The sequence below is a fragment of the Chiloscyllium punctatum genome, chromosome 14 (genome assembly GCF_047496795.1).
Source record: "Chiloscyllium punctatum isolate Juve2018m chromosome 14, sChiPun1.3, whole genome shotgun sequence".
NCBI classification, from domain to species: Eukaryota; Metazoa; Chordata; class Chondrichthyes; order Orectolobiformes; family Hemiscylliidae; genus Chiloscyllium; species Chiloscyllium punctatum.
The window spans coordinates 31,121,675-31,148,845 of NC_092752.1; the positions used below are offsets into that span (position 1 = coordinate 31,121,675).

The following is a 27,171-nucleotide window of genomic DNA, read 5'->3' on the forward strand; positions in this document are numbered from 1 at the left end:
CTATGTAATCGAAGGGTGTGAATATAATTAATTCATTTGAGTAATGAAAGTTTGTTGAAAAATGATACGATTTTTCTACTTTATGAATCAGCTAGCCTACGAATTTCAGTAAATACTTCAAATCCTACCAAGAAATGCCAATCTTTTGATCGAGAACTGCACTTCCTGCACTAGTTCCTGCAGAAGTGCAACATTTCCTATTACAGACATTTGGAAATCCCGAAATGGAGATCACTAGTTTCATTGAACAGATCTCCTGTTCTTCAAAGAAAATTACACTGCATTTCAAGTATCTGCTGAAATCAATGAAATCAAAACTGCCTTCATGCAGCGAAATGTTGGAACCAAAAAGTACAGCAAGTGGTTTGAAATAAGCAGTCACAGTCTCAAAGTGACCAAAGATTGAGCTTGCAGCAGCTGGATCTGCAGTCTATGGGGAGCTCAGTGATCAGACAAAGAATCTTCAGCACCTGTCATTTTCTCCTCGATTTAAAGGAGCATAGCAGTTTTCAAGTTTTGTTCTTGGGGAAATATTTTTTTTAAAAAACCTTTCAATTATTTTCTTCAGTTGCACAGCTAGGAGCTGCTCAGTTTGTTTCTATTATGGGCAATCTGTTGCAAAATTAAATAACTGTCCTTCAAAGACATCCAAATCTTTGAGACACTACATGCCTCATTCAAATATTTACTCTGTATTTGAGGAAGTATAAAAGAGTGCTTTTTCATGCTATTCCTGGAGTCTGGTGTAAGTATTATGTAAACAAGAGGCCTGCCATCCCTGCACACCACCCACTCATGTCTACTGCATTCTGCCATCACTAATAGTGTAGGTATTCAGAGATACAGAACTATGCAGTGTATATCAGCAGACCTCTCCTCTGTATACACAGAAACCAAAGAGTACTACGACATCATAAGGCCATGAAGCACATAGGAAAGTTTAGTGATCAACATATCATGCATTAGCATATCTTGACTCACTCAAGTATATTCTCAGAATCAACGCTGTCCAATGGAGATCCAGGACAAACAGTATCAGTCAACAGGACATAAAATCCACAAAAACCACAGGAGTGGCATCGCATTTTGCCACCCCACACAAATAATTGGATAGCAGAATTCTATGCCACCTATATTAAAAATTGCTGTCGGTGGCAGGCCGATTATGTGCATGTTGCAAACTGTACCATATGTCACAATCCTCCCCATTTTGGTCAAAATGTGAAGTATTTTCAACACATTTTACTGAAGCTACGATAATTCTGTTATATGAACTACCAAGTTAGCTATTAAAAAGCTACTAATCAATCCATGCTTCCAGACCACATGATTCATCATTGCATCAACTGCATTAACAGTTCATTCAAAGCTTCGTTTACACAAAGCTTTGCCCTGTTTTCTGCTAAAAAGGTTGAGTTTTAACTCTAAAACACAGCCTTCTTGCTTTGTGGAGTGGCAATGTTTTTTTTCAGAACATCAGAAATGTGTCAAGTTAGATACAAGGCAATCTATATACAGAAAGCAACTAAAAGTAAGTACATGCAAGACCACTTACCTCCACTGTTTCAGTATTAGAGTGTCTGATCAGACTCTGTTGTGTAGGATTTATGATAGTGATCTGCACAAAAGAATTTGGTTTCCGTTCACGAGTTGTTGCCACCAGTTCCTTGCATGCTGGTACAAAATGCAAAAAAAGAATTAGAAGCTTGGCTTTCTAACAGAAACCTCGGACAAAGAAACACCTCGGCACAGGGCAGACTGGATTTACCCCAGCAGAGTACTCCGCTGTACAGAGCAACTTTCCAACTAAAGGAAGTATTTGGAAGCAAAGCTTATTGAAGGAAGTCACATGTCAAAGCTTGTTTGGAAGCTTTTCCATAAACTATACCATACCATTCTTTATTTGATTTTATGCCAATATTTTACTGCCAAATGTTCTTCAGTTGTCTGATCTGAGTGCACACACTTACAATGTATCTTTGTACTAATTCACGACCCAAGTTTTATCAGGAAATAACTCACTTCACCATCTGTTACACCATAACGATCTGCTATAATTTTAAGCAGCAACAAAAAAAACCTTTCAACAGACTGGAATAGTTTCTCCATAAAGAAACCCTGCTTGTGTTTAATACTATACTGCCTTTCATTCAATGCTGTTACACATACAGAAATGATTCAACAACTGGTGGAATAAAATCATTCACAAGGTTCAAAGTACTATGCATGGTGTTTTTTTTAAACAAATGATTCACAGAAACAAGAGCTTTGCTCATTTAAAAGTAAGCTAATGGAACAGGAAACATTTTGGAAAACCGACTCGGCTGGTAACAAGCTGGTGCAGATCAATCTGCTTAATGCATTTGCCAGAAGGAATGTAGTTCAGGAAATGAAATCTGTGCCTCAGTATAGTTTAAACAGAATGCTCCAGACGCACTGTTAAAATAACATTGCACAGCAATCAAACACATATCAGTGAAATGTGATAGCTGGGGAAGGGAACACAGAGGATTTCAAAGGACAAATACTGTTTACTAATCATATCCAAATGGTTTGTTTGAATCTATATGGTAGGATTAAAAATTACAGACAATTAGCATGATTTCCTTAAGCTGGTAACACTGACATTTCATCTATAATGAAATAACTAACAAAATAAATAAGTAATATTTTTCCAGCATTTCCTGCCCCTCCTACTAACCACATAGTTCATTCTTATTGCCACCTTCCCCTCAGTTTACTGGCCATGAATGTAATTTTCTTATAAAGGATAAAGCTTACTGATAAATTAAGGGTTTTGTTTAATGGAAATGCAATGTTACACTTTCTTTCATGTCATACTTCATTTTAAGGTATTACCTCTTATTGTTGGTTCTGACAGGATGGTACCTATAGAAAATAATTGGATCAATTTCATCTAAAAAAAAATTACTCTCAGGTTGTTGGTGCTGTAGGCAAGACTACATTTATAACCCCGAGAAAAAGATCATGATGACCTTCTTGAACATTTCATTCTCAGATTATACAACTTGTGTATTGTGTCACTACAGAGGTCACTTAAGAGTCAACCACATTGGATTGAATACACATCATCAATTAACTAATTGGGATTTTATGTCACAATCCAACAACTTCAAGATCACTAGCTTTTCATCTCCAATTTATTTTCAAAATCTCAGTCTGCCATACTGGAGTAAATTTCTAACTGGGATATACTTAACATATCGCAATCTGTTAATTAATGAAATATTACCCTTTGAAAAAATAATAGTCATTTATAGTAAGTTTTATTAATTTTTCATCTTTAGGGAAACCATACGGTTACCAAAACTGATGTGTTCTCAAGTTCATTGTTTCTTATTGAAGTAAAAGTTTCTGACATTTGTCACAAGTGCAAGCCCACTCCCTCCTCACAAACCCACTCTAGTAAATTCAACTCACCTCTCATTTTCTTCTTCATCAAATATTATCATCAGGTTTTTTTTGAGGTGCGGTGAGGGCATTGATGGCAAACTACCAAGGTTCAAGGTCATTACCCCTTCAAAACTAAATGCAACTCCAGGATATTGGGCGTGCTCAGATAAATATGGAAATCCTGAAGTTGCAGAGTCAGGGTTCTGACACAGACTGTGCTATGAACCCTAAACCACCATCACAACTAGCAATCATGAAACATTAAGAAATTAATTTTCCTGCTCCCATTTACTTTTAGAAATTCCATTAAGTTTAACCAGACACAATTTTTTTAAAAAATGACGATGTGATTGATAAAATTAATGAACTATAAGTTGTCCTGAAAAATCTTTTATGTTCATAAATTGTAAAGAAGGGTCACTGGACCCAACATAATGACTCTGCTTTCTCTACATGGAAACTGCTGAACCTGCTGAGTTTCTCCAGCAACATCTCCTTTGTTTCAGATTTCCAGCATCTGTAGTTCTTGAATTTTTTATAACAATATGACAAAATGTACCCCTCAAAGACATAACTAGAATACATTTCAGTTCAATGCATTACAATAAGGATGCAATCATACTGAAGAGTAGAGAGGTGTTTACGAATCTGTGAGGATTGGAACGTGATAGCTGTGTGAAAAGATTGAATAGTTTAAAATTGCCTTCTTTGGATACTGACGGGATAGTTAATGGAGGTGTCATAAAAATATGACAAGCATCGCAACAGAGGATATAAAGGACCTACTTCCCTTAGCAGAGATGTCAATAGCCACAGAATATACATTTAAAGTAGCAGGAGGATTAGAGGCAAATTAAGGATACCCTTTTCCATCCAAAAACTGGTGAGACTCTGGAACTCACTGTCTGAAATAGTGATAGAAGCAGAAAATCTCATTACATTGAAAAAATACTGAGATATGCATTTATTTTCTGTAATCCACTTGGGGTACAGACCAAATGCTGAAAAATATATTAGCTTCCATAGCTCTTTTTGGCCATGGCCTCCATCTGTGCTGCAAACTTTTAACATGCAATCTTTGAGAAGATTTGGTGACACTTGGATCATAGAGCAGTAAGTGAGCAAGCTTTGAAGGTTTAACAGCAAAAAACATGCCCAAAAAGTTGTGTCTTCTTTTTTAATACATGTTTAATCTCAATAGTATGAAAGAAACTGGTGTACTTTTGGCAATAAATCAGAAAAATCAGGAATGCACCAAATATACAAAACGCTCAGTGCAATCTGGCAAGATTCAACAGGTATTGAATAAAGGATAATTTTTGGAAATTTCCCAAGAAGTGTCAAGACCAGTGCTCTGTGCCTCATGACAAGAGCGGGAATAGGATCCTGAATGTTCTTGCACACTTCGTCTCCTGCTTAAATCAGCATTAAAATTTACATGTTTAAGTACATATAAAAAGTGAAAGCAAGCCACTAAGTTGTGGGAGGTTTCATAACTAAGTCAAATTCTGTAAAAAGACATGCACACGTATCCAATTATTCCTGTTGCAATCAGAAGCAGCAATCCAACCTAATTTCTCACTCCTCAGTGCACTGTCACTGCAGCCAACTGTTGAGTCTCTATTGCTATCTTGTGTCATGGCATGCATTAAGCCATAATTTGAAACAAACATCTTCAGTCAGATGACTTGTCTATGTATTTGGAAGTCATTTACTCCAGATATTTTTAGCATCTTTGTTTCAGAATATTCTAACATGAGCACCCTATTTCCCACATCATTGACAGCAGTCTTAAACACATCTCTCAGACACAGATCTCCTTTCTTATTAATGGAGACGAGATGAAGTTGAACAAATATCATGAAGAAAAGAAGTTTGGAAAAGGAAAGAAATTTCAATAAAAATATGAACAAAATGACTCAATGGGATAAGCCCTTTTTTTTAAAAAGGTAAAGGCCAGTTTCGTCGGGTTTTAGTGAATTTCACACTGAGACACTTAGTGAGATCTCATAACAGTAGATTAGATTAGATTACTTACAGTGTGAAAACAGGTCCTTCAGCCCAACAAGTCCACACCAACCCTCTGAAGAGTAACCCACCCAGACCCACTTCCCCTACATTTACCCCTTCACCTAACACTATGGGCAATTTAGCATGGCCAATTCACCTAACCTGCACATCTTTGGACTGTGGGAGGAAATCGGAGCACCCGGAGGAAACCCACGCAGACACAGGGAGAATGTGCAAACTCCACACAGACAGTTGCCCAAGGCGGGAATTGAACCCGGGTCTCTAGCGCTGTAAGGCAGCAGTGCTAATCACTGTGCCACCGTGTCGCACCGTCTCGCACCATATCTTATCAACACACCTTATTAACTGCCTATCCCGTTCTGTGGCATTGCTGAATTCCAATTTTAGCCCCATTCTACCACTCACTGCAACAACTCAACTTTGTCAGGGCATCCTGGAATAGACTCGACCCCGAGCAGTGTGTTTAAAAGCCTGACCAAGACAAGCACCATCTGTTCACAGTCATCCTTCATGGATTCTCTCATTTGCCTTGAACATGGAAAAGAAGGGAAAATTGGCACCCCACTTTGCAGGCATGGACTGGAGGTTCGTGGGCTGGGTGATCAGAATGTGGGACATCCTTTTCCTCCACAATGGCAGTGGAGCCCTTGTCACCAAACCTTACCAGTGTGTCAGAGGTTGCCACCTGAATCAGTGCAGTTTCAGTCAACTGGAGAAATGCACTGTAATGTAGGGAGAAGGCCAATGACCTTCTCCACCCTACTGACGTAAGTGCGATACCATCTTCTTTCTGTCACCTCTCATTCACTCTATGATGCTATTGTACCCATCTCTCACCAAGGTTGGAGTTCTGCCACTGTCAGCATGACAAATACCTTACTTCAGTTGCTGTCATCCAATCTAACCCCAAAAACCACTCATTCTGCATGGCGCCTGCACCGTCCATTCACTTGCCAAGGACAGTTCCCAGTGTTAGAAATAACAGTTGTGCTACTTACTTTAATCTCCCTTATTCACTAACTCTCTCTCATTCTAAAAGGAAAATAGTCCACAATAGGGCAGAAAGTGTCAAGACAATTGGGCTGCCTGAAATTCAACTCCTCACCCTTTACATGGAGAGCATCCTGACTCTGTCTGCCCCCAGTGGCCAACTGACGTTGTGCAAGCTCCTAGACTGGTATCAGGCTGCCTTTGACTCAGGATTCATGTGCCAGGGTCATAGTGATACAGTCATAGAGATATTCATGGGATGAGGGCGTGGCTGGCTAGATCAACATTTTTTATTGTTCCTAGATGGCAGTTATGAGTCAAGCACATTGCTGAGAGTCTGGAGTCACATGTAGTCCAGACCAGGTAAGAACGTCAGTTTCTCTCCCTAAAGTGCATTAGTGAACCAGATGGATTTTTTCCAACAATCAACAATTGTTTCATAGCCATCATTAAACTCTTAATTCCAGATTTTTTAAAAAGTGAATTCAAATTCCACCTTTAGTCATGGTAGGATTCAAATTCAGAGTCTCCAGAACATAACCCTGTATTCTGGAATAAGAGTCCAGTGATAATACTACTAGGCCATCACAACCCCAATATTTCTTGCCAAAACCAACAACATTCCCACTCTTGTGTGATTCCTGCACAATATTTGATTAATGTTACAGATAAGGAATAGCAAATTTAAATCATATCTTTCTGAAGTTTGATTTTGAACAATTTCCTCCCTGGCTTAAATCAGCATACAAAGGTCAATTCACTGAGCTTCTGTGCACAAACAATGCAGAACTCTTTGATAATTAACACTAATAAATAACAGTTCATAAAGTAAATATGTCTCAACGTGTTCTCTAAATTCAGTATAGAAGACTGCAAAGAAAACTAAAAAAAAGTTTTGAAAAGACTCATGCCTAAAAGAAGAAAAAAGCCGTGTGGTTACAAATCTAGCTCCACAAATGACTTAATTAGGAGCATGCTTTCCAATGTATCAAATTAGATATGTAGAAACACAATATGCTTCTAGTACAGTGGTAACCACCTGAATGGAACCAATTTAAATGACAGCTGAGGACTTATTGACCATATTTTCCACTCAAAAGACTATTTAGGCTCATGTTACCAATGCCTGTTTTGAGTATTCAAGCTTCCTGTAGCCAATATTCCAAGCAATAAAGTAACTAACTTTTTTCCTCCCTGTAAATTACACTATACTCCCAGCCAAGAGGATGCATGGGCACATTTCTACTCCATTTGCATGCATTCTTTTTGTCATTAGAGAAAACTTACAGCCATTCTTTATTTCCTAATGTTTTTAGTATTGCATGTTGAAAGATTGGAGCAACTGGGCTTATACACCCTTGAGTTTAGAAGACTGAGAGGGGATCTGATTGAGAACGTATAAGATTATTAAAGGATTGGACACTCTGGAGGCAGGAAACATGCTGATGGGTGAGTCCCGAACCAGAGGACACAGCTTAAAAATAAGGGGTAGGCCATTTAGGACAGAGGTGAGCAGAAACGTCTTCACCCAGAGAGTGGTGGGTGTGTGGAATGCTCTGCCCCAGAAGGCAGTGGAGGCCCAGTCTCTAGATTCGTTTAAGAAAGAGTTGGATAGAGCTCTCAAAGATAGTGGAATCAAGGGTTATGGAGATAAGGCAGGAAAAGGATACTGATTGAGGATGATCAGCCATGATCATAATGAATGGTGGTGCAGGCTCGAAGGGCAGAATGGCCTACTCCTGCACCTATTGTCTATTGTCTAGTAATTAGGTGAGGCAGCATGCAATTTATACTTGATGATCATTTCAGCTATGTCCTATAAAAACTCTCTTCAGAATGTATAAAAACTCTCAATGGGGATGAGGGCAGTAATTATACAAAAAGGCTAATACTAACAACTGAAAATTGCATTCACCTTACCACATACCTCCCTTTGGAGCTGTAAAAAGAAAATCAACTTGATGAGGAGCCAAAGTTCCTTGCACATACCTTGCTTTTTTTGTCATTAATCACAGCAGTGATGAAGTCTCTTTTTGCACCAGAATAAAAGCTTCTCCATAACTGTCATCATGTCAACTCAAAACCACACAGCATCAACACTGACTTCACTCGTTTCCAAATCTCCCATGCCCCCATCTCAACCCAGATCCAACCTGCCAACTTGGCAATGCCATCTTGACCTGTCCTACCTGTCCATCTTTCTGCCCACCTATCCGTTCCGACCTATCACAAGTACCCCCCACCTGCATCCACCAATTACCTTCCCACCATCCCCATCCCCATCTCCTATTTATTTCTCATTCCCCTTCACCCTCCACATTCCTGATGAAGGGCATATGCCCGAAATGTCAACTCTCTTGCTTTTTGGATGCTGTTTGACCTACTCTCCTTTTCCAGCAACATACTTTTCAACCAAGGTGTCACTGAGACCTGGCTAGACATCAGAAGCATCCAACTGCATTGTTTATGCAAGTTTCTCACTAGGCAGCAGAGGGTTGCCAACCAAGGAGAATTTAAGCTTGGTAAACCCTTTATTCATACCGCAACTTGTCCATTAATATTCAGCTTATCTTACCAAAGATGGCAAACAAGCAAGATATCAAGAATTATCGAATTGAAAGTCAGAGCCCCTGACTAATGGTACTGGGACGACCTGCCTGACAGGGGCCTCCTTGACTGGATTGAGGACTAGGCTCCACCCAGTTTCTGACATAGTTCCTGGTGATTCCAGCTCATCATTAGCTGTGACCAGACTTTACATTACTCAGCACCAAACAGAATCTTAAAGCATGACCCGTGTACACCAGCCACAGGCACCCCTTGAAGCCAGACATCAGCATCTGGTATTTGACAATCCGTAATGATTACGGTGACATCTCCAATACACATGCAGGCCGCTCAGGAAATATAAACCTGCATTGCAGGGCAGATCAGCAACTAACATTGAAAGGTGCAGTATAGACACTTTGTGGCAAAACAGAAACCTAGTTCATAATTAGCCGCATTTCAGAGCTGTTTGCTTACTCTCTCAGTCTTCACTCATCTACCTATATTCTTTGTTTTTATTCATTCAAGGGACAAGGATATTGCTGGCTATACCAGCATTTATTGCCCACAGGGCAGTTCTGAGTCAACCACATTGCTACAAATCAGGAGTCACATGTCAGCCAGACAGGGTCAGGATGGCAGTTTCCTTCCCTAAAGGACGTTAGTGAACCAGATGTTTATTTCCAACTGTTGACAATTGATTCATGGTCATCATTAGACTTTGAAGTTCAGATTTTTATTTTATTGAATTCAAATTCCACTATCTGCCATGGAGGGATTTGAATTCAGATCCCCAAAACATTATCTGGGTCTCTGGAATACTAGTCCAATAATAATAACACTTGGCCATCACCTCCCTCACATATTCTCACAGCATCATGCCTTGCCATGTCTGTCAAGCATTGATGCTTCAGTAAGAGTAAAAGGCTATATAAATTCTGCCATATCGCTGAGCAATTTTGTGTGGAAACACAGACAGGCTCCTTGTCATGCTTATCATTAGGTAACTAACTGAAGTGGCAACATTTTGATGTAAAGGACACTGAGACATCAGTTTAAACACTTACACCATGTGACAGCTGTCTAAACAGCAAACACACGGCATATATTCAACCATGTCGGAAACTGGGTGGAGGCTGGTCCGCAGTTCGGCCGGTCCTCAGTTCGGCCAACTTGTTCAAGGTGCCATCATTCGGGGCACAGTCTACTGGCTTGGCAGTGGTCAGTTGTCAGGTTGGGACACACACTATCATTGGTTTGGTTCGATTGCAATCTGGGGAGTGGGCAATGAGCCAACCCACAGGTTCGGCAGAAGTCAGAGAAATTGCATATCAGCACTTTGGGACAGACAGCACTTGGGGTCTGGTCAAACAGACGACTGGGCTGAATACACTTCTATGTATCCATCGGTGGGTTTTTAAGGAGGATGCAAAAGGTCCTATAGGTGCAGTGAGGGAATCCTCTATAAGAAGAAGGGTTGGAAGAGTCAAGGTAGGGAAGAGGAAGTAGAGGTATTTGTGGAGATGGGCATAAAGATGGTGACATGGGGAATCTCAAGGTACATGGGATTATGTGGAACAGCATTAGAAGTAGAGTCGGCTTCTGGATGGTTCGGGGTTGGGAAGAGGTTATTGGCAGTAAACACCACTGTCACTGACCCAGGGGAGTATAGAGGAACAGGGACAGCATCATTAGGCTGTGTAATATGGAGTTTTGAGAAGATTTGTAGCTCAAGTTGAGGTTCTAGATGTAGGTTTGCTGGAAGGTTCATTTCTAGACATTTCATCACCCTACTAGTTAACATCTTCAGTGGGCCTCCAGGCAAAGCACTGCTGCTGATGCCTACCCTCTATTTATATGTTTAGGTTTCTTTGGGTTGGTGATGTCATTTCCTGTTATTTTTCTCAGAGGGTGGTAGATGGAGTTTATGGGTGTAATATGGAGTTCAGGGATGAGGAACACAGTTCTATGACTCGATGTAAGTGAAGTTCAATGTGGTGGATCTCCACATTGCAAGGATGGGAAGAAATGAGCTGTCAAGGTAGTGAGAAATAAAAAGGGACATGGTGGCTCTGAGTGTGTACCTGGCACCGAGGCGGGGCCTGGTACTGACAATATCCACTCTGCCATCGCTTGACATTTGCTGGTTCAAAAGACAACTGAAAAAATGTCTTGGACAACACCCAGGATGAGTGCAATCAGTGTAACTTTGATGAGCAATAATTGCGAGATCAATGTCCACTAAATGTTAGAACATTGAAGGCGAAAATGCATGAAATATGAGTTTTCAAATATCTGTTACATTCATTTGCAAACATTTCTTCACACATACGCAAAGTATACAAAGTGAACGTGTTTAAGTGTCAAATGTTGTTCAAAGATGGATTGCAGCAAGCCACTGGTCCTCACTAAACTACCATTTTCACCTCAGTGAAGCAGAAGTTAGTGGCAGTAACTTAAATTAAGGTGAATGGTAGTCAAAAACATCTCATGATTGTGGAACTTTTGAAGGCCCCAAGTGACAAGGGAACATCATGAAGCGTAAGTTATATAAGTATGATGATATTCTCAGGAATGCAATGCAATGGAATCAGAATGGTTGAAGTGGATCTGAACGGTTGAATGGTTGAAAGGTAGGAACGCAAAGGCACTCCCTTTTAGAAGTAATGTGTTGGTCATTCCGCTAGCATGACACCTCATCAAGTTCATGCACATGCTACAACCAGGGCAGTGGTGGAACAAAGGGGCTGCTGAAGATACAGGTCCAAAACTTGGAGCAGTCCTCTAGTATAATCCAAACAAAATGACCCACTCCTTCCTGGCATGTTGGATTCTGCACTAATGGAGCAGGCAATTAGACGACGTGATTGATGCCAGCAGTACAGTAGCGCTTGTCTAAGGAGAAGGAAGAAGACTTTAAGTTGGAGGAAACTCTCCTTGTGGATGTCAGTGCTCAGTTGTGCTGGGTGCTATGAGACAGACAGGACCTAACTGACATTCAGTTCCTGTTGATGATAACTGGATGCATAAGACCATCATGGACAGTCAAGGTCAAGATACCAGCACGTGGTATGCCCTGTGGGGGTGAATTTCTTGTATTCACTTCCTCTATATTCCATTTTACTAGCTGTCAATTAGAGCTAATGCTTCAAATTGTACAATTATTCAACTGTACATGACAATCCCTGCTGGATAACGACAAAATGACAACTGGACACTGGAGAAACAGTAGGGGGTACTTAAGGAGAGTCTTCAGATGGGATGTATAGAAGGATAGATAAAATGTAGATAAAGAAGTACTAGTGTGAGAGAATAGTCTAGTATGTGTGAGGGAGTGTCAGCCAGGCCAGCTATGTGCGCAGAATGGCTTTGTAGCTGTTGTACCATTATGCTACCATCGACAGTCAATGCTGGATTGGCAATGCTTGTCTGGGTGCGCAGCGGTCTCTCAAACATGGTGCAGCTATAAAGGATTCAGGTCTTTTGGTGCCACTCTGATACATAGTAAATTGTTCTAGGAACAGTGCATGGTAAGATAGGGTTAGAATCAGACACGTGGAATGCTTAGGAATAGAGTTTGAGGCATGTTCAGTAAGGTATCTCACTGGGACTTGTGTCAAGAATCCTTCCAAAAATTTCCATGCAACTCACAGCCAAAAAAAAAAGATAGATTCAACCCGATGTTACTTTTTGGAGATACGGAGTCCAGATGCTTTGACACCATTTGTCATGGGACCAGTAGGACTCAGCATAGTAACAATTTTCTGATTGGTCAGTCTCCAGTTTAACATAGATTTTGTGAGCAAACTGAAATACAGAGAAACAAGGTTGGCTACATCATTCTTCCTCTTTTCCCCTTCCCTGTAAGTACTCTTCCAATTTTTGGATAAAAAGCCTCTCAAATTACAATTGGAGATTGTGAAAGAAAGCCGAAAGACAACCAAAAAGACGGAGTCAAACCAAGCCACCAATGAACTACAGACTGATCATTCTGATGCAGGTAACATCCAGGCATCATCAAAGAATTGAAAGGATTGCTAAACTAACACATCTACTTTTGTAATTTGGTGGAGTGATTCAGAAGTGTTCTTCTGACATTTTGTTTTCTCTCCATTAATATTTGTGTTTTGTCTGTTTTCTTTTCCTTTGTGCCTGTGTGTCCATGTGAGAGACTTAAAAATGATAAAGTTTATAGGACATAAATTAGAAATCTTGTTATTTTATTTTACTTGTTCAAGTTATATGTTACAATAAATAAATTATTTTTTAATGTTGGGGAAGAACCATTGTGTAATTTGCTTTTATCTTGGGTAGAAGCCAAAGACAAATTAGGATTTTCGACAGTTGCATTCACTTTTGGGGTGATTTCAGAAATAGTGATGTTTAATTTTGAGTGCAATTCCTCGGAGAATCATGATATTACTGTTGGGGACTCCAGATCTTTATTTTTCCCATTGCATTGTACTCTCAGCTTCCTAACAAGAGGACCATTTTATTATACAGTCTCAACTTTCAAAGACTTCATTTTTGGAACACTATCTTGAGCCAATTCATCTGTGATTCTCATGATGCTGCATGAAGCACTGATGACTATCTGACAGTTCATGTTCACTTGACGTAGTTGTCCTACTTTCAGCATACTATCAGTTGCAAACCATTGATCACAATAGACCTGATGATGTCAACTGAGATAAAGACGTTAGTCAGAATCATTGGCTGGCATCTCACCATTGGCTCACTTTCCTTCTTAACAACTAAGTGCTTCAATAGGAACTAGATATCCAAGGATACACGTCCTGTCCAAAGGACGGGCAGATGGGACGAGGTTGCCTTATTAGAGATAAAATTAAATCAATAGGAAATGATACAGAGTTGGAAGGCGTAGAATGTGTAGGGGTAGAGTTGAGGAACTGCAAATGAAAGAAATGACCTTGATAGGAGATATAGACAGGCTTCCTAGCAGTAGTCAGGATGTGGGGAAGAAAATAAATCAGGAGAGAGAAAAGGCACATAAGAAAGGCATTGTTACAATAATCGTGGGGGACTTCACCATACAGTGGACTGGGGAAATCAGGTTGGTCGTGGATATCAATAAAAGGAATGTGTGGAATGTCTACAAGATGTTTTAAAGCTACATCTAGTAGATCCCAGTAGAGAACAGACAATTCTGTGTTTGGTAATGAGGTAGACTTGATGAGGGAGCAGGAGGTGAAGGAATCTCCAAGTGACCATAAAATGATAGAATTCACCCTGCAGTTTGAGGAGGAGAAGCTTGAATCAGATGCAACAGTATTACAACTGAGTAAAGGTGTAATAAAGACATTAGGGAGAATTTGGCCAGAGTTGATTGGAAGGGGTACCCAGCAGAGAAGCCAGTGGAGCAGTAAAGGCAGGAGCTTCTGGGGTAATTTGGGAGGCACAGCAGAAATTCATGCCAAAGAAGAACAAGCATAACCAGGGGAGGATAAAGCAAACATGGCTGACAAGGATATAAAAAGTGAGGGAAAAAAAGCATACAATTTGGTTAAAATTGGCTGGAAGATTTTAAAAACCAACAGAGGATATCTAAAAAAGCAATAAGAAGGGAGAAGATGATACATAAGAGTAAGCTATCTAAAAATATAAATTAATATTGCAAGAGATTTTTTTTAAGATATCTGTAAGGTAAAAGAGAAGTAACAGTGGACAGTGGAGCACTAGAAAAGGAGATTGAGAAGTAGTATGAGGAACAAAGAAATGGCGGAGGAACTGAATGGGCACTTTGCATCAGTTTTCACAGTGGAAGACACCAGCAGCATACCAGAACTTCGAATAAGTTGGGAGTAGGGGTGAGTGTCGTGGCCATCCCTCAGGTGGTGGTGCTGGAGAAGCAGAAAGATCTGAAGATGGATAAATCATCTAGACCAGGTGAACTAAACCCCCAGCATTCTGAAAGAGATACCTCAAAGTTGTAGAGGCATTGGTGGTGACCTTTCAGGAATCACTGGAGTCAACGAGTATTGCAAAGTAATACACCTACTTAGGAAGAGAGGGAGGCAGAAGGCAGGAAACTATAGGTTAGCCTGAACTTGGTCATTGATAATATTTTGGAGTCTATTATTAAGGATAAGTTTGTGGTGTATTTGAAAGTGCACAGTAAAATAAAGCTGAGTCAGCACGGTTTCCCCAAGAAGTAATGCCTGACAAATCTGCTTTAATTCTTTGAGAAGGTAACAAGAAGGTTAGACAAAGGAAAGCCAATGAATGTCATCTATCTGAATTTCCTATGAGAAGGTGCAGCACAGGATGCTGCTAAATAAAAGCCCATGGTGTTGGGAACATAGTACTGGCATGGATAGATGATAGGCTGACTGGCAGAAGGCAGCGAGTAGGGATAATGGGGTCTTTTTCAGGATGGCAGCCGCTGACTAGCGGAGATCCGCAGGGGTCTGTACTGGGACCACAACTATGCACATTATGCATTAACGATCTGGATAAAGAATTGAGGACATTGTTGATGAGTTTTCAGATGACACAAAGATAGTTGAAGGGGCAGGTAATATTGAGGAAGCAGGACTGGCATAGGCTAGGAGAGGGGGACAAAGTAGTATTAGATAGAATACAATGTGGGAAAGTGAGAGGTTTGCACTTTGATAGAAAGAAGAGACAGAGGCTATTTTCTAAATGGAGATAGTTTTCAGAAATCTGAAGCACAGAGTGACTTTGGAGTCCAGGATTCTCTTTAGGTTAACACAAGTTCAGTTGGCAGTTAGAAAAGAAAATGCACTGTTAGCATTAATTTCAAGACAGCTCGAATACAAGAGCAGAGATGTACTGCTGCTGAGGGTGTATTATGCTTTGGTCAGTCTAATTTAGAATATTGTGAGCAGTTTTGGGTTGGTGTGGAGTGGGCCCACAGGGATGATCCCAGAGATGAAGGCCTTCTCATATGAGGAGCGGTTGAGAATTCTGTGTCTGTACTTGGAGTTTGGAAGGTTGAGGGTGGATTTCGTTGAAACTTACAGAATACTGAGAGACCTGGATTAAGTGGATTTGGAGAATATGTTTCAACAAGTAAGAAAGATGAGGACTCGAAAGCACATCCTCAGAACGAAGGGAGGACCCTTTAGAATTGAGACGAGGAGGAAAATTTCTTGGGCCACAGGGTGGTGGATCTGTTCAACTTACTGTCACAGAGGGCTGTGAAAGCCAAATCATTGAATGTATTTAAGACAGAGATAGATAGGTTCTTGATTGGTAAGTAGATCAAGGATTTTGGGGAGAAGGCAGAAAAATGGGGGTTAAGAAATATATCAGTAATGATCAAAACCTGGAGCAGACTTCATAGGCTGAATGGCCTAGTTCTGCTCCTATATCTTATGACATTATGGAGAGAAATTCAGCTTCATGCAATTAGAGCATTGCTGTTGTCACACTGGACACACTTTCTTTATTATGTCCCATGCCATATTTACATTCTCTCCTTTGTTATTGCTCTTCCTTTTGACTGATCTGCAAATATGTTATCTCGTTTCTCCCAATTCCTTGGTCTTATTTGGCTTGGAACATGTTTCAGCATACTGCAGATCTTATCTGTTCTCCCATTAAAATGTTCCAGTGATGACTGACAACCTCAGAGCATCTACATGTTGCATCTTGAAGGTTTCTCCTCTCTCAGCAGATATGCTGCCATGACAGAGTCTCCAATGAATAAGACAATCCTATCATTGACTACAAAACCCTTCAATTGTCTAAACTCTCAAGTTTCAACTTGATGTGACAATGGAGTCATGGAGTCACAGATGTACAGCACAGAAACAGACACCTTGGTCCAACTCATCCATGCAGACCAGATATCCTAAATTAATCTAGTCACATTTGCCAGCTTTTGGCCCATATCCTTCTCAATCCTTCCTATTCATGTACCCAGCCAAATGCCTTTCAAATATTGTAATTATACCAGCCTTAACTACTTCCTCTGGGAATTCATTCCATACACACACTCCATCAACATGAAAACGTTGCCTCATAGGTCCATTTTATATGTTTTCCACTCTCACCTGAAACCTATGCCCTCTAGTTTTGGACTCTCCTATCCTGGGGAAAAGACCTTGGCTATTCACCCTATCTATGCCCCTCATGATTTTATAAAATTCTATAAGATCATCTCTCAGCTTCAGACCCTCCAGGGAAAATAGCCCCAACCTATTCAGCTCAAACCCTTCAAACCAAGCAGCATCCTTATAAGTCTTTTCTGAACCCTTTCAAGTTTAACAACATCTTTCCTATAGCAGGGAGACCAGAATTGAACACAGTCTTTCAAAAGTGGCCTAACCAATGTCCTGTACAGCCACAACATGATAGCCCAACTCCAACACTCAATACAATGATCAATAAAGGAAAGCATAGTAATCACCTACTTCACTATCCTGTGTACCTTTGATTCCATTTTCAAAGAACTATGAATCTGCACTCAATGTCTCTTTGTCCAGCAACACTCCCCAGGACCTTACCATTAAGTTTCTAAGTCCTGCTTTGATTTGCCCTACCAAAATGTAGCGACTCACATTTATTTAGATTAAACTCTATCTGCCTCTCCTCAGGCCATTTGCCCATCTGATGAAGGTCCCATTGTAATCTGAGGTAGCCTTTTGCACTGTCCACTACATTACCAGTTTTGGTGTCATCTGCAAACTAACTAACTGTTCATCCTTTACAACAGTGATTAAGCTCCCTGTTCTGTGGGGTCTTGAATACGTACCTTTCATAAGTAACATTAATATGGGGTTCAAAGTATGTCTTCAAAACCTTCACATTTTCTGTGATCCAACTCATCTGCTCTTCAGTGTGAGTTAAGCTACAATACCACCTGTCGTAATCTCACCTACTACTACTACACTTAGGTGCTTGTTTCATTTAATTATGTCACTATTTTATATGTTTGCCACTGTAAGTATAAAAAATTTGCAATTCTGTTTCACATCTCCTTTGACTTCAACTACAAACATGAGTGGGTAATTCAAATATTTTGACTCATTCAGTCAAAATTGCATGAGTTTTCTTTTCATAACTTTTCCTTGTTGTTTCTTTCAGTTGATAGCTCGCTGACAGCTCTTTAAAAATCCACACATTATTAGCTGCACCATTCCTGACATCATGGCTCAAGTGATATGCCTAATGGCTACCATAGGATGTACACAAATGCATTGGAGGTGAAGCTCACATGGCTACAACAAGACAGCCAGTACACCAAGTACAATTTCAATTGCAATGACAGTGTCTCCAAACTGCCATCATTACTGTTCCCTGCAGATACACAATGGTTGCTTTAACACAGAATAGCATCATAATGAATATTCAAGTATTCAACAATGGTGCAGACATATAAACATATTACCCTTGAAAGTTAAAGGGTCACAAAGTACCAGGGTTAATAGCAGTCTTTGTTATTCAGTGGTTTTTAAAAGCCATGGAAGTCTTGCTACTATGTCTAACCTATAGAAAGGCCTGCACTGTATTAATAAGTTGAAGTAATGACTGTCTGGTAGATTTTTAATGGATAGAGGATGTGGTGGATGATGCAGCAGCTAGACTAAAAGACAGGCTTTAATCGTAGCGGCAGCTATTTAACAGGCTTCTTACATGGCAAGGTGAGACCCATATTTTGCCATAGTATATTTTGCCACCTTGACAAAAATCCTTTGAAATTATAAAACCTTTTAAGTTAATGGAATTAATATGCTTACTACAAATATTATTTCTTTGCAATAGAAACATACTTCTGCATTTAAGCACTGTATAATTAAATGTTGCAGATAATTAATACTTAGGATGCAAAGGTGAAGTGTCAGAAACTAACCTCTGAATGTTTGAAATGTTCTTTAATTGAAATTCAAAACATAAAACATAGAATATTACAATGCAGTACAGACCCTTCGGCACTCGATGTTGCACTGATCTGTGGAATCTGAAGCCCATCTAACCTACACTTTTCAATTCTCGTCCATATGCCTATCCAATGACCATTTAAACGCCCTTAAATTTGGCAAGACTACTATTGATGCAGGCAGTGCATTCCACGCCCCCTACTACTCTTGAGCAAAGAAACTACCTCTGACATCTGTCCTAAATCTATCACCCCTCAATTTAAAGCTATGTCCCCTCGTGCTAGCCATTGCCACCTGAGGAAAAAGGCCACCCTATCTAGCCCTCTGATTATCATATATGTCAAGTTGCTTCTCAACAACCTTCTCTCTAACGAAAACAGCCTCAAGTCCCTCAGCCTTTCTTTGTAAGGCCTTCCCTCCATATCTGGCAACATCCTAATAAATCTCCTCTGAACGCTTTACAAAGCTTCCACATCTTTCCTATAATGCAGTGACCAGAACTGTAAGTAATACTCCAAATGTGGCCACATCAGCGAATCCTTCAGAACACTGTTTACAATATTCAGCATATAGCTAGACTTAGCGTGCCTTGTCCACATTGATTACAACTTCCCTGTTTTTAATATTCCATTCACTTGAAATAAGCACCAACGTTCCATTTGCCTTCCTATTACCTGAACTTGAATATTAGCTTTCGTGATTCATGGACAAGGATCCCTAAGATCCTATTATGTCATAGATTTCTGCAATTTTTCTCCATTTAAATAACATTCACATTCTCAATTCTTCCTGCCAAAGTGCACACCTTCATATTTTGCCACATTATTTACCATCTACCAAATTTTTGTTCACTCAATCCTAGACACTCTCACATGAAACAACCTCTCCATCTCTACCTAGTCAATGTTTTAATAAGGTCACCTATCATTGTTCTGAATGCTAAGAGTAATAGACCCAATCTTATCAAGCTCTTGTCACAACAAAATCCTGCCATACCCCAAAATCAAGCTCATGAACAGGAACTGGACAACATGAGACAGGTGGAATAAGTAATCTTAGTGATGGCATTTTTATGCGGTTAGAAATACTTCACAAGGTCAAAAAAGGCACTAAAGTTGAGAACAATCTGGCTCAGCTTCAGGCAGGCAGAGGGCTGGCATCAGCAAACTAAGAGGAGTTCTTTGGCTGGCAACAAAAGCAAAGCCTTCAATCTTCCCAATATTTCGTTACATGCAAATTCTGTTCATCCAGTTCTGTATGGCAGATAAGTGGGGACAGTGAAGGGATGCAGACATGAAATAGCATGGGGCCACAAATAGATCCTTGATGACACCAGAGACAATGGCTCTCCTAATCAGCTAAAAAACAAAACAATGAGCTCAAAACAATATGTTACTTTAGGAGATATTGCCCTGTAAACAGCTGCACCACAATTTACCTCAATACCTAAAAGAAGATTTACAATGGCACCAGAGGTCAAAGGTGTTGGGCATTATTAGTCTAACAACTTTATAGTTTAGAAATTATCAGAATATTTTGCCTGAAAAGCAAGCATAAATAAAATTGCATATTTTGATATTTGCCTGGACGTGTTGGATGGAAACAACACAAGGGACTAGAATTTAAAGTGACTTGAAAGCAGGCATGGAGCAAATAAAATCCTATGGGTGGCCTTCCTGCTACTCACCTCCTAGCCCCAATCTTAATTAATAGGGGAGGCCCAAATCATGCAGTCAGTCAGCACTTGAAACTGCATGGCTGGTGTGAGGAGGTGGGGAAATACCTCCTTTGCAGTTACATTGGAACTTTCAGAGATCAAGCTCACTAAGGATATCCCTCTACTGCCCTTTAACACATAATCTGGAATCTTGAACTCAGCTTACATTCATCTTCACTGACACCCTGATCCCAAATATTCCTGGGTTGCCCAATATGATGGGAGTACCTGCAGTGGCCACCACTTCCAGTTAGCGCAACTGGAACCGAAGAACACCCACCATCTGATTCGCTTGCATTTTTCTAAGGTGGGATTTCCTCCGGAGAAAGAGATTGACGTTTTATGTTAAAGCAGCCAAGCTGCTTTTACTATCATATTACTACAGCCTGCTGTGTGTTTGTGAATGGGATTCTACCTTCCTTACCTTTTAGCATAGGATGAGGGGCAGTGTCTGCTGCATCCTGATTAATGTAGCCCAAGCATGCTGTTATCATGTATACTAATGAAAAATATTCAAAATACTTGAAAGCAATCATTCATTATCACAGGAGTTAATTTGAGACAATTTATGAAAACTTTCTGTAAAACCCAACACAGATATGAACATATCATACAGTACTATTTGTATTTGAAGCATTAAGACAACTTTGGTTTTGAACTTACCAAGACTGAATTCCAGCTTTGGTTCAAAAGGAGTTTTCCCAATTCCTATGAATCAATGTAAGTAAAGAGAACTTATTAACAACTACCTTATTTTTCCAGAATTTAAAAAAAATACTTTAAAATGTCATATGGGGTAAACCCTGGACACATTTATGTACAATTCATTTCTTCTTACATTTACTAAAAAGCTGCAATAAGCAGGCAATTATTACAAATTCCGACAGGAAATCTTATGACAAAAACAGAAGACCATTTAGTTTGTACATCACTTGCAGAATTATTGTAGGTTTACAGAGCATATGACTCTCTTCCCATCATCACCTAAGTTTGCTTATTTATTTTTAATGTGGAGGGGTAGGAGTGGTGGTCGACCAAGTATATTTGCATAACAAAACCAATTCAATCAAAATTTTAAGACAATTTATATTTGCATCATCGTTAGCTACGGGCAAGGTCTCAGAATACTGGAAGGTAACAAATGATGTGCCCTTATTCAAGAAGGGCTGCAAAGAAAAACCTGGGAATTTTCAACCATTAACCTTAACATTTGTCTTAGGTAAGTTACTTGAGAAGATTGAGAGATAAGATATACATGCATTTGGAAAGACAGGGTTTGATTAGGAACAGCCAGCATGGCTTTGTGCAGGGGAAATCATGCCTCAAATTTATTAGAGTCCTTTGATGAAGTGACCAGGAAGGTTGACAAGGACAGGGCAATAGACATAGTCTATATAGACTTCAGTAAGGCCTTTGATAAGGTTCCACATGGTCGGCTGTTCTGGAAGGTTAGAACGCATGGAATCTAGAGGGAGCTAGCAAATTTGATGCACAATTGGCTTGATGGTAAGAAGCAGACGGTAATAGTGGAAGGAAGCTTGTCGGACTGGAGGCCTGTGACTAGAGGAGTGCTCCAGGGGTCAGTGCTGGGACAATTGCTGTCTGTTATCTATATCAATTATTAGGATGAGAATGTAAAAGGCATGATTAGTAAGTCTGCAGATGACACTAAAAATAGGAGGTATCGTGGACAGTAAGGAAGGTTCTCAGAAATTGCAGCAGTACCTTAGTCAGCTGGGGAACTGGACCAAGAAACTGGAGTCAGCTATTACGAGGGGGCATAGCTTTAAATTAAGGGGTGGTAGGTATAGGGCAGATGTTAGGGGTAGATTCTTTACTCAGCGAGTTGAGAGTTCATGGAATGCCCTGCCAGTAGCAGTGGTGGACTCTCCCTCTTTATGGGCATTTAAACGGGCATTGGATAGGCATATGGAGGATAGTGGGCTAGTGTAGGTTAGGTGGGCTTGGATCGGCGCAACATCGAGGGCCAAAGGGCCTGTACTGCGCTGTATTTTTCTAAAAAAAAATGGCAAATGGAGTTTAATATAGGTAAGTGTGAGGTCTTGCATTTTGAAAAGTCAAATCAAGGTAAGAGTTTCATGGTGAATGGTAGGGCCTTAAGGAGTACAGTGGAACAGAAGGACCTTTGAGTTCAGGTGCATGGTTCTCTAAAAGTGGAGTCACAGGTAGACAGGGCAGTGAAGGAAGCTTTTGGCAGACTCGCCTTCATCAGTCAGGGCATTGAGTATAGAAGTTGGGAAGTTATGTTGCAGTTGTACAGGACATTGATGAGGCCGCACTTGGAGGATTGTGTTCAGTTTTGATCACCTTGCTATAGGCAGGATGTTGTTAAACTGGAAAGAGTGCAGAAGAAATTTACAGGATGCTGCCAGGACTCTAGGGTCTGAGTGATAGGAAAAGGTTGGACAAACTAGGACTTTTTCATTATTGAAGGGGATTCTTACAGAAGTGTATAAGATCACGTGAGGCATGGATAGGATGAATGCACTCAGTCTTTTTCTCAGGATTAAGGAATCAAGGACTAGAGGGCATCAGTTTAAGGTTAATTGGGAAAGAATAAAAGAGAACAGGAGGGGATTTTTTTTTTTTACACAGAGGGTGGTATGAGCTGCCAACAGAAGTGGTTGAGGCGGTAACATTAACAACATTTAAAAGGCATTTGGACAAATACATGGATAGGAAAGGCTTAGAAGGATATGGGCCAAGTGCAGAGAAATGGGGTTAGCACTGATGAACATTTTGGTTGGCATGGACCAGTTTGGGCCAAAGAGCCTGCCTCTGTGCTTTTGGACTCTATGGCTCTTATATTCTTCAATGTATCACTCTAAACTTTGATTCAAAAAACATTGAAATAAGTAATGGAAAATTATGGTAGAATTGCAAAATTTCATTTTAATGTAAATGTCACCAGAATGTTTTCTGTGGTTCATGATAGATAGAACAGTGCATCCATTGGTTTCTGTGCTCAGACCACAAACAATTACAAAACTAGAATCCAAGACCAGAGAAAAACCAGAAATGGCAAAATAAAGATGCCTTTCTCCTAGCTAATATTCAACCAGAAGAAGCAACTTACAGTAGACACACCAGCTCTGATCACGAGATAAGTGATTTCTGAGTTAAATTTAGACTCTCTCATGAATTTGTGAAATACAACAAAGAATTTTAGAGTTATAGGGTCATTGAATCATACAGTTATAGAGTTGTACAGGACAGAAACAGACCCTTTGGTCCAACTCGTCCTTGCCAAGTTGACATCCTAAATTAATCTAGTCCCACTTGCCAGCATTTCGCCCATAACCCTCCTGTCCACATACCCAACCAGATGCCTTTTAAATGTTGTAATTGTACCAACCTCCACCACTTCCTCTGGCAGCTCATTCCATACACACACCACACTCTGCATGAAATAGTTGCTCCTTAGGTCCCTTTTATATCTTTCCACACACACCTTAAACCTACACCCTCGAGTTTTCGATTCCCCCCACCCTTGGGAAAAGACCTTGGCTGTTCACCCTATCCATGCCCCATGATTTTATACACTTCTTATAAAGTCACCCCTCAGCCTCCCACACTCCAGGGAAAATAGCCCTAGCCTATTCAGCTTCTCCCTATAGCTCAATTCTGGCAACATCCTTGTAAATCTTTTCTGCACTCTCTCAAGTTTAATAACATCTTTCCTACAGGAGGGAGACCAGAACTGAATGCAGTATTCCAAAAGTGGCCTAACCAATGTTCTGTACAGCTACAACATGACCTCCCAACTCCTGTACTCAATATTCTGACCAATTAAGGAAAGCATACCAAATGGCTTCTTCACTATCCTATGTACCTGCGACTCCACTTTCAAGGAGCTATGAACCTGCACTCCAAGGTCTCTTTGTTCAGTGACACTCCCTAGAACCTTACCATTAAGTGTATAAGTCCTGCTAAGATTTACTTTCCCAAAATGCAGCATCTCGCATTTATCGAAATTAAACTCCATCTGTCACTCCTCAGCCAGTTTCCCATCTGATCAAGATTCCGTTGTATTCTGAGATAACCTTCTTCACTGTCCACTACACCTCCAATTTTGGTGTCATCTGCAAACTAACTAACTGTACCTCTTATGCTCACATCCAAATCATTTATATAAATGACAAAAAGAAACGGAACTAGCACCCATCCTTGTGGCACTCCACTGGTCACAGGCCTCCAATGTGAAAAACAACCCTCCACCACCTCTTTGAAAAGTTCAATCTAGCTAGTGAAACACAATTTCCCACACACTAATCAGTCCCTGCCTTTCCAAATACACGCAGATCTTGTAAGAATCCTATTGCAAATATGAACCCAGTCAGGGGCTGCACACAGAGAAGATTGATCACATCAATGCAAATGTTTGCACTCCAGCACACAAAGCTGATTGCACAGGTAGCCAAGCGTGGGGCCTGTCAAAGCTTACTCAACCTGAGAACCTAAGTGAAGTTGCGCTTCACAGGAATTTATACATATGCCAAAGTATGATTACCTGTAACTCTTACCTGAGATTTGAGTAATGCCAGTCAGATTCAGACACACTCAGAGATACGCCAATAGACAGATATGACTTTCACTCTATGAGGGAAGTCTTCACTTTCCTCTGTTCAGCCCTCAAAATGCTAGTTTTGACTTCAAGAGCTTAGCACAAGCAACAAAGCACAAGAAAATGCATTGATCATCAAAATGAGGACTCTCTGTCCTCCCTCATTCTTTCCTTCCTCCGACACTACAGATTTTAAACATTCCAAGACACCAAAACCTCCTTCACCTGGACTGCTCTGTCCAATTCCAATTCTGCTTTGCAGTCTAGGCATTGTTTCTTTCCAAGGCTTCTCGAGCTTATGTGCAAAACCAATCACTCACTTTATGTATTGGCAGTGACTAGGGAGGAAGGAGTTAGTTCCTATACAATGTTCAGTATAAAAACTTGAAAAAATATATTTCCAGGGTCTTGGGCCAAGTTCAGGGAAATACAGCAAATTGATAACAATAATTATACTTGGTAACAGCTAGGTTTTGTACAGCATTTTCAGTTGCAGTAGTGTAGGTTTTGTAAAAAAACCTCTAAATTATTAGAGTTTTAATAAGCCATGAATGAGGCTTATAAATCAACCATCAATCAATATTGTTTAATTCTTAAAAAGTCATAATGTTTACACCAAAGGTCTTAAGAGTTTAACTGATGATCTGTGGGGTAGTGAGGTTGGTATCATGACCCGAGGAAGAAAGGTTATGACTCTGTCACCTCAAAGAAGTGAATGGTTAGAATGTTTACAACAGAACAAGTTATAAAAACACAGCATAACCTTTACTGTAAACCTGTTTGAACAAAAGACTACGCAGAATCAATCAACATAATTAGAAACTGAACTAAATTTCAATTACATCTATCATTTCAGGGCTAAATGATCCAAGTACAGACTTATTCCAATGTTAACATGAGACAGTAATGATGGGATTGATTATTGTAAAATAAACACCTAATTAAATTGTACTATTTTTGTTTAGCAATATTTTCAAGCAGGCTTTTTTTTTGCTGAAACGATTGTGCCAGTGTTTGGATTTAATGATAATTGTCATCCTTATACCACTTATCCCATTTAAATCCTATTGGCCAAACTTCATTTTAAAATCTGTTTTTAAAAACAAAATCATTTTTCATAAATTGCATTATGATTTATTTCAGATGATAAAAATTAGCCTTCCCGAATAATTAGAACATTGTAATTTCCAGTTTAATTTTAGTCAGATCATTAGTCAAACCATAAATGTAGCCTTAAGGCTTTCAGATGGTTTAACTCATTTTTAATCAGAAAGTATCATGCACTGTAAATCTTACTTATCAATGGAGATTGTATCTCTGGTAGAGGAAGAATCTGGTGGATTCCATCTGGGCTTGTATTTGCTTTGATTTCCATGATGAATTGCTGGAGCTGTACAATTCTCCTTTGCAAACCTTCAGAGTTTGCCTCTCGGAGTGCTGCAATCCAGTCTTCACAGTTTGACTTTGAGACAGCCTCAAGATAAATCTCTGGCTCACCACTCTGAAATTCTGCACTCAGAAAATCATTTAATACATTCAGTAATGGCAATTTTCACAAAAGGGTGACACGATTAATACAATATATAGTAACATTAGCCATCTACCTTCCCTGCCAGTGTTTCAAGTACCTAAAATACCTCTGAAAGCTACCTCTACTGTTTTTATAATCAATGTGCTTTCTCACAGTAGCACAGCAGTTCTTAAAGCAATTAAGAGAATACAAAACTAGGTGGCATACTTATCAAGAAAATACAACTCTGCAATAGCATCTGCTGTTCAGCTGGGATCAGTAATGTCCATTTTCTTTGACTTTAATGTACTCAGCAACAGTACTAGACAAAATTCTGGCAGAAAGTCCATGGGAATTTACTAAGGTGAATGTGCCCATTTTCTCAGCAATAAAACCTGTCCTTTATACTTGGTTAACCTTCCACTCTTATCAGAGAGGTACTCATCAGTTTCTGATGGTAACAAGGCATGACAACGTCCATGAATTTTTAGGCAACAAGTTGTATGGGGAG

At 39.9% G+C, this 27,171-nt stretch overlaps 1 protein-coding gene across 4 annotated transcripts in view; it reads right to left on the reverse strand.

The window, feature by feature from the left end:
• Positions 1–27,171, reverse strand: part of inpp4b (inositol polyphosphate-4-phosphatase type II B) — a 940,291-nt gene that overhangs the window by 424,299 nt on the left and 488,821 nt on the right. For 3 of the 4 annotated variants that reach the window (XM_072584130.1, XM_072584129.1, XM_072584133.1), the window contains 3 exons: positions 26,447–26,659; positions 21,229–21,273; positions 1,556–1,674 (listed from right to left, as the gene is read on the reverse strand). In XM_072584130.1, coding sequence (XP_072440231.1) covers positions 1,556–1,674; positions 21,229–21,273; positions 26,447–26,659 — 377 coding nt within the window. Of the gene's footprint in view, positions 1–1,555; positions 1,675–1,768; positions 1,807–21,228; positions 21,274–26,446; positions 26,660–27,171 lie in introns of those variants that run through there. The other variant, XM_072584136.1, reaches the window with a different exon arrangement.